General features: G+C 43.5%; 1 protein-coding gene across 1 annotated transcript; it reads right to left on the reverse strand.

Annotated features, from left to right (window-relative positions):
- Positions 1–5,675: 5,675 nt before the first annotated feature.
- On the reverse strand, positions 5,676–6,675 carry LOC111406686 (activating signal cointegrator 1 complex subunit 2 homolog). The gene is made up of 2 exons (XM_023036071.1): positions 6,440–6,675; positions 5,676–6,189 (listed from the first exon to the last, which is right to left on the reverse strand). The coding sequence occupies exons 1-2, from the start codon at positions 6,673–6,675 to the stop codon at positions 5,676–5,678; spliced, it is 750 nt and encodes a 249-aa protein (XP_022891839.1).
- Between the last annotated feature and the right edge of the window lie 2,105 nt (positions 6,676–8,780).

Raw genomic sequence — 8,780 nt, forward strand, 5'->3', positions numbered from 1 at the left:
TAATATAAACTATTAAACTAAAATTAAATCCGTTATTCCCCGGCAACGGTGCCAAAAACTTGTTCTTGTGAAACCCGCAAATGTACGGGATCGTTGTACAAATAATAAAATTTGTGAGTTGAGAGTATTGTTCCCACGAGGAATAAGGTTTAATATTTAGTTAAGTAACTTTTACTAAACTCGAAATAATATGAAATCAAAAAAAGTTGTGATTTGTATGTTTTCTATCAATCTTCAAAGTATCTTTTGTGGTCCAAATCAACCATTAAATATTTACACTTTGGTCCCCATACTTTGGATATGCTTCATTTAGCCATTTTTCGTTCTTTTTTCCAATTTTTCTTTGAAATATGAACTTTTCCTAATAAAAGCAATAAATAATAGATCAGGTACTAATCCGTTCAAAGAATAACAAAATATTATTATTTAAGATCCCAAATAAGTGTAGAAACTACACTTATCATGCTGCAGCCAGTTTTTATACATTTTGGACTGATAGGTGGGTTCTGCACGCCTCGTCTTGCGACGCTGTCGACCTCTCGAGGGCCTTTGTGAGCCAAAGTGTGAGGACGTTTTGCCTCACATTGGAGTGTAGAGAGGTCCTCACTGACTTCCAAATGGGGATCGTGTCCTCAGAAAAGAGTATGGCCTCCACTGAGGAGGAGTTGAAAAGGTTAAGGGTCGAGGCAGAGGAGACAAAGACCCAAAGAGTTGAAGACACTGCCAAGTTGGAGTCTGCCTTGGCCCAAATAGAGGCCTTGAAGAAGAAGGCATATGAGTCTTAGTGTGAGGTGGCCTCCCTCACTAAGAAGGTGGAGACATCAAATAATCATCAGAAGGTCACTGCTGAGGCCCTTCGTGAAGTAATCAATGGCCACAATAACAAAGTTCGTGCCTCCTCCGCCTATAGATAGGGGACCTATCAGGTCCATGCCCCACTTGGAGAATGTCCATAGGCTGGATACGACAGTTATCTCCTGTGCGGGTTGCTTCCGAATGGGAGAGAACCGTTGACACTTATTATACTTGCGCACGAATTGAAGCACATCCTTTTTCAAGGTGGACCAGTAGTACCCTTGCCTCAGTACCTTTTGTACAAAGGCTAGTCCTCCTAAGTGATTGCCACAAATGCCTTCGTGGATCTCCCTTAGAATGTAGGTGGCCTTATCTCTCCCAACACAGCGAAGAAGTGGGGAGGAGAAACTTCTTTTATAAAGTACATCATCAGTGAAGAGGAAATGAGTTGACCTCCTCCTCAGTTTGTAAGCCTCATCTTTGTTAGTGGGCAGGATTTGGTCCTTTAGGTAGGCAATGATAGGTTGCATCCAGGTGGGGGTTCCTTCGATCTACATCACTTCAGGGGCCTCAGTAGACGACGTGAGGAGGTGCTCAATTGGTACTATTGCAAGTAGTTCAGAGTCTTTGCTGCTCGTGAGTTTAGAGAGTGCATTGCATGCGCGTTTTCGAGGCAAGGGATCTGTATTATTTTGAATTTTTCAAAAGATGGGAGGAGGTCCGTCACCATCTTCAAGTAGGAGACCATGGTTTTATCCCTAACTGAAAAACTTCCATTCACTTAGCTTACCACCAGCTGGGAGTTACTGTTGATACGTAGCCTCCTTACTTGCATTTCTTTGGCTAATCCGAGGCCTACGAGGAGCGCCTCATACTCATCAGTGTTGTTGGTGGCCTTAAATTTGAACCTCACAGTTGAGTTCAACTTGTGACCTTCTGGGCTGATAAGGACTACCCTAACTCCCAAATTTGTGTCTCCAGCCAAACCATCCACGAACAAGTTCCACGTGGGGGGCTCAATAGGTTTCATAACCTCTTCCACGTCGGGTACATTGGCGACCTCTGCCACAAAATTAGCTAAAGCTTGGCCCTTGTGGTTGCCCTTGTCTTAAAGACAATTTCGAATTCACTTAACTCCATTGCCCATTTCAGTAGTCTTCATGAGGCATCCAGCTTCTGTAGCACTTGCCTCAAAGGAAGTTGGTCAGCATGTGAATGATGTGTACCTGGAAGTAGGGCCTTAGCTTCCTAGAAGCTGTGATCAAGGCTAAGGCTAGGTTCTCCATATCGAGATAGCGAGTTTCTGGGAATAGGAGTGCCTTGCTAGTATAGTACACGAGGAGTTGGGTGGTTCCTTCCTCTCGGGTTAGGACTGCGCTGATGGCCTCATTGGAGACGGCCAAGTATAGCAAAGGATATCATCGGACTTTGGTTTGGAGATAAGGGGCCTGCCCTAGATGCCTTTTCAGGCCCCGAAAGGCCTCTTCATACTCCTCATTCCATTTGAACTTCTTCCCGAATATTTTGAAGAATGGGATGCATTTATCGGTAGCCTTGGAGACAAAGCGGCTGAGGGCTGCCACTCGTCCCGTTAGGCTTTGGACTTCCTTGGGTTTTGGGGTGATCTCATCTCGAGCAAGGTATTGATCTTTTCGGGATTGGCTTCGATCCCTCTTTGGTTAACCATATATCCCAGGAATTTGGTGGAGGCAATGCCAAAAGCGCACTTGAGGGGGTTAAGTTTCATCTTGTACCTTCTGAGGGTTCGAAAAGTGTCATACAGTTGCATCACATGGTCGTCCGTCTTCAGGCATTTCACAAGCATATCGTCTACGTTGACTTCCATTGTCTTGCCAATGAGGTCCACAAATATTTTGTTGACAAGTCTTTGATAGATGACCCCAACATTTTTCAACCCAAAGGGCATCATCTTGTAGCAGTAAAGGCCTCTGTCAGTGATAAATGAGGCGTTCTCCTCATTGACCGGGTACATGAGTATTTAGTTATAGCCAGAGTAGGCGTCCATGAAACTCAGGAGCTCATGCCCGGCGGTGGAGTCTACCAATTGATCAATTCTCAAAAGCGGGAAGCTGTCTTTGGGCATGCCTTGTTTAGATTCGTAAAGTCGATACATACCCTCCACTTGCCGTTGTACTTCTCGACTAGCATCAGGTTGGAGACCCACTTCGGGTAGATGGCCTCTCTGATGAAGCCATTCTTGATTAGCTTCTGCACTTCTTCCTTCAAAACCTCGTATCTTTCTGGGTTGAGGGCTCTGCTCTTCTGTCGGTGCGGGACAGCCTTAGGATCTATCTTTAGATGGTGACGACTGACCTTGGGGTCTATGCCCACCACGTTCTCATGCCTCCAAGTAAAGACGTCAAGATTCTTGCAGAGAAAGTTTTTCAATTTTTCTTTAATGTCATTGCCTAGATCTATGCCTACTTTAAACACCTTCGTGGGGTCGCGGGGGTCGACCGGGAAGCTTTCTAGTTCCTCGACCGAAGTTGTTTGGGGTTTATGTTCAATCACATGGGGATCGATCTCATCGATCAGGGAGAGTTCTTGCTCGGGATGTGCGTTGATCAAGTCAACATCCTTTCATTCGAGAAGGGCCTTGCTTGAGACGTCTGTCATATCCACATCAATCAGGATGACATGTACGTTTCGGGGTTCAACCTTTCTGATGGAGCTCAGGTAGCATTCTCTGGACCCTCTTTGGTCACCTCTCACTGTTATCACCCCGTTCTTAGTCACGAGTTTCATGTTTAAGTGGTGGTTGGAGGTGACGGCTCCTAACTCCTTCAGGGCTGGTCTACCCAAGACTCCGTGGTAAGCTGATCGACTGTCTACAATAAGAAATTTCATGAAGTTCATTGTGGTTTGGGGGGACTCTTCCATCTCTACTGCCAATGTTATTTTTCCTCTCGAAGTGATACTATCTCCGGTAAATCTGTACAGAGGAGTGGTGGTGGGCGTCAGCTCGTGGTCTAGGATCATCTTGTTAAAGGTGGACCCGAACAGGATGTTAACAGAGCTGCCATTGTCTACTAGCATTCGGTTAAGCCCATTTCGGGCCACAACGACCCTTACCACAAGTGCATCACAATGGATGGTACTTGGTAAGGATGATAATTTGAACCGTTAAAATCGAAAATCTCGGTTAACTGGACTGAATGGGGTGAAAAAATCGAACCGATGATGCAATGGGGCATATATGGTATTTGATTTTAATGAACCGGTTCGTGACAGTGTGGGTATGGTACTTATGCCGTCGAACCAAAATCGAACCGATTACCCGCTTAAAAAAAATCATTCTTTTATTAGGGATGACAAAGTTTAGTGAGGAGGAAGTTGACGAAGAGGTACATTTTTTTTATTTAAATCTTAGTTAAAATCATTCTGGATTAGGTAGTATCGTTGTATTCTCTACTTACACTTCTTATTTACTATATAGGAATCAATTTTGAGTGCTAATCTATGCTAGTAAGAGTTATGGGGAAGAATGAAGATTGAATATGAGTTAAGGTTGAAGCTTTTGAATTATTGAGTATGAATCAAGTAACTACAATGCACAAGAATCAAGAATGAAGGAAAAGTTTAGTATTGTTATATTCATAATATTATTTGTTGCAATTGAAATTTGGGATAATGTTTGTATTTTCGTTTGGAATATTGTGTTTTTGTTTTCATTGACTCTCTTTTCATAAATTGTTTTATATCAATTTGACGGAAGAACCTATAAAAATAATTTATTTTCGTGGTTATTAATCGAATCGAACCGAGATACGAACCGAATCGAATTGAACCGATTTACGTGGTTATGGTATGATAAAAAATTTGACAGTTCGGTGATGATTTTGACCGAATCGAACCAAAACCGAACCGTTGTCATCCTTAGTACTTGGTTTTTTCGGGAATTGCTGTCCACGATATAATTGGTTAGTGGAAGGCATTTTGCCTCTCGAGCATAGTTCCGTTTTGCGTTTCGAGTCTCACCTCTCAGGTAGGGGCCTCCAAATATGGTATCTATCTTGTGAATAGGGGCCTCTTCTTGTGCATGGCGATTTTCACGATGCCTGTGTCCTTCCCTGGGTCTCCCTACATCATGTTTCCTTCGGCAGGGGATACATCTCACTGACGAGGCAAGGCCTCCTCACGCCTAGGTCGTCGATCGTTCTTAGGCGGGGGCCTGTTTGCCTATGGCGACTCATTTATCCTGTCTTGAGGGTGTTCCTGCTAGTTGCGGTATGCATACTTCTAACACTCAGATGTGTCATGACCATATGAGTAGTGGTATGTACAATAATCAGGGGGTTTTGATTAGGCCTATTCTTAGGCCCCGAACAATGCCCCTAGCCTCTTCCTCTTCGAGAGGCCCGTTGTGAAGTTCCTGCTTGCAGGTCGGTGATAGTTGGGTTGACATCTTCATATGCCAAAGTTGGGACTGCGTTCAAAGTGGTTGTGGCAAGTGGTTGCCCTAAATTTTCATTACCGGGCGGGTTTATCTAGTAGTCCATCAAGTGAGCCCTGGCGCACTATCTCTGTTGAGGTGGGAGGCCTCTGCTGGCCCGATTCCTGTGTTCAATTAACTCCTCATTGATAATCTCCCGTCTCATCATTTCCAACAGGGCGCCATAAGTGGTGGGATTTTGATTTTGCACATCCCTCCAAAACAGGGTGTTCATATTTAGACCTCCTCTTAGGGTTGATAAAGCCTCACGATTGGTGACTTGTACGTAGTACGTCAATTCGTCAGTAAAGCGTGATAAAAAGCTTTTTAGGGATTTCCCATGCGCCTGCCTCATGTCTTAAAGGCACTAGATAGAGGCTTCCCCCTCTTTGCTCACTGCAAACCTTTTCAGAAAAGTGTTCTTGAACTATGGCCAATTCTTTATGCTCCCAGGTGGCAGTCGACTATACCAGATTTCAACCGCTCCACTAAGTGTTAAATGAAAAGCTCTACATTTCACAGTTGGGTTGGCACCTTGAAGGCTCATATGAGTTTTATAAGCGCTCAGGTATTTCTCCTGGTCGCTTCTCCCATCATACTTTGGTATTTTAGGCATCACATAGTGGTTCGAAACCTGGGCATTTTTCAGTTCCCTTGAAAATGAGAGATTTTCATCGTCGTTGTCCAAGTCACAAGACCTCTGCTGCTCATCTGAGTCATTGTTCTCTTCAGCCTCATACCTGGGTGGTTGATGAGAGGGTCTAGCTTGAGTCCTAGCCTCATCTTCCTTCCTTTGGTGCCTATTTCTAGGCTGAACAGCGTGGGGGACATTTTTATGCCTTTCCTTCGGCTGATGAGTCATTGGAGGTAGGGGCTGTGGTCTATTCCGGGGTTCTCGTTGCTGTTGCTGTTGCTGTTGCCTGTGCCTCGATTTCGCGGGGCTAATTATGTCAAAGACGCTGTTAGACCTCTTAGGTCATAGTTCTGCCTCATATGCTGGTGGAAAGTTGTCCTGGTTATACCCGGCCTTGGTGGGTCGGCTTGCAGCACAATTGGAGGAAATATCAACTTCTACTTACCTCTCCATGGCCCTTCTGCCTCGACTGTATTCTAGTGATACAACCCTTTGGCTCTGGACTTTCTCATCTTGTTGGTAATGTCCTTAGGGTGCATAGGGGGGAATAGGGAAACCTCGCTGGCTCTGCATTTGGGCCATGAGTTCTCTCATGGCCATGTTTTGGCTGACAATGTCCCTCATGTTTGCGGCCATGGTGGCCATCTCTCTCGACAACTGAGTGATCATCTGCATGCCACCTCTTCTGTGGTGGTGGTGAGGTCGATGCCGAGCTGCAGGGGGCAGCTGCTGGTGGGGGCATTCCCACATTTTCTCTTACCCTTCTAGGGGGTATATCCTCGTTTGAACTCATTCTCTTTTGTTCCAATTTTAAATTATTGCTAGGTTATGGGGCTTCCACTTGTTCTTTTCCAAGAACAAATCATTTTTTAAGGAGGATGCCAAAATATTCTTTTCGATAAGCTTTCTTCACACGGTTGCTCGTGTCCCATAGACGGCGCCAATCTGTTGACCCCAGAATACGTTGCCAAAAGATATCGGACCCACCCGCGCACACGTAGGTCTGGTCCAACACGCTAAGACACGTGGACGGTCTAAAAATAATAGCAAAAGTGGGTGTGGGAGCGACTCAAAGGTGCGGGATGAGAACGTTCGAAATCCGACGAGATGTTTGCATAACGATTGTACAATAATTACCTAGATCTTTGTAGAATGCGAGTATGAATTCATGTATGTTGCAGAAGAGTAAAATGTAAAGAATTTTGAATTTGTTTTTTGTGTTAAATCTTGCATTACCTTGTGAGAGGTGTATGGGGGAGTATTTATAGTATTACAAGTTAGATCGTGGCACTTGGTTGGGAGTACACTTGGCCTTATCTCGTAAGCTTACATGTCAAATTATAGACTTCACACTTGACTTCCTAGCCTGTTACACATTTATTGATGGCGACGGACAAGACGAGACACTTGCACTCTATGATGGGTGTCCCATTAATCAATCAGGAAGGATTCTTGTGTAAGATCGGATCTCTGATGAAAAGTGCTATTTAGAGCCTTAGGACCTCGGAGAAGATTAGGTATCGGAGGGAAGGGCCTCGGCTATAAGATCACCTAGGCATATTAACTTTGGCGTCAGCACTTGGGTCACGTCTGACGTTGTTATAGTATGCTGGTCGACTCCTCTTGGCCTGGATGCCTCGGAAAAGATGCCACGTGATTCTACTGAAGTGGGCCATGAGCCCCAGTGGGTTGGCCAAATGTGTCAACATGTAACAATTTTCACAATCAACTTCAATCTAAATCTTCTCATGCCCGAGCTCTATACATGTTTTGAGGCCTCCCATCAATGCCCTGAGTTTAGTCAATCCAAAAATGAGTTCGATCTATCCCCTTTCTTCTTTGAATCTTGATCCTTCAATATTAATTCATTATTATTGGTCCACAAGATTCCTCAATCATTCAAAATCGATCCGATGCAGCTTTCAGCAATTAAGTTCTCCAAAACTTGTGAGTCACTTCCAATTAATCAACTTGCAACCCGCTTGATAATCAATTTCGTCAAGTAAACTCCAATTTGGCTCCAATTTCATCTTCGTCTTTTTTCATGTCAATTGCATTCCAAATACATCTAAGTTGAGGATTTACCTACAATTAACATATTTATACTTAAGTTCGATAGATATTCGCTCAATTAATCATAAATGAGTGCATAATATGCACTTATCATAAAGCCTTCTGTTAATGCCCTTAGTTCAGCCAATAAACTTATTCCAAACCCGTAGAGCTTGTAAAATGCAAAAAAGACGTTGCTCATGTGATCTTAATATGTCACTTCATGTGGAGGTTTCTTATAGGGTAACTAACTATTAGGCCCAGATATGATTTATTTTGTGGATCGAACTATTCAACGATTCAATAAAGTTGTAGAATATTAAAGAAATCACAACACAAGATACGTTTCGCCCTAAAAGGGCCCGGATGTTCAACTTTGCGACCTAATCACTTATTGAGCATCTAGCTCTGAATCCACTAACATTGACTAAAAAATCGTTATAGAATGTACGAGGAAACCATGAGTTTTTTCAAGTTCTTTCTTGCCTCTTTACAACACGTAATCGCAACACTCAGGCTCAAACGACTATACTAAACAATTAATCTTACAAGAAAAAGAGATTGAAATCTTCACAGACTGATTACACACTTTCAAAAGAGAAAACCCTAACTATCACTTAGAGAAATGGAGAGAGACGAAGAAACTCTATCAAACTATCTCAGCGAGAAAGGGGTCAAAACCAAGTTAAATATCTGGTCAAATCAAAAGTCACGATCCAAGGATTAGAAATCAACCACGCGTATGACTGATCCTCAACCCTCGAAGAGGCAAAGTTGTTCAACCCAAAAACACGAGTCTTTTACTTTTGGTATTAACCCGAATTTAAACCAGCCCAATTCTGCAAC

The sequence above is a fragment of the Olea europaea genome, chromosome 12 (genome assembly GCF_002742605.1).
Source record: "Olea europaea var. sylvestris chromosome 12, O_europaea_v1, whole genome shotgun sequence".
NCBI lineage: Eukaryota > Viridiplantae > Streptophyta > Magnoliopsida > Lamiales > Oleaceae > Olea > Olea europaea.

Bases quoted from the DNA above. Each gene is read 5' to 3' on its own strand.
- LOC111406686 (XM_023036071.1), bottom strand. From the start codon at position 6,675: ATGAGTTCAAACGAGGATATACCCCCTAGAAGGGTAAGAGAAAATGTG. The intron at 6,190-6,439 runs GTTTCCCTATTC...TGACATAATTAG, and splicing joins CCAAATGCAGAGCCAGCGAG to CCCCGCGAAATCGAGGCACA.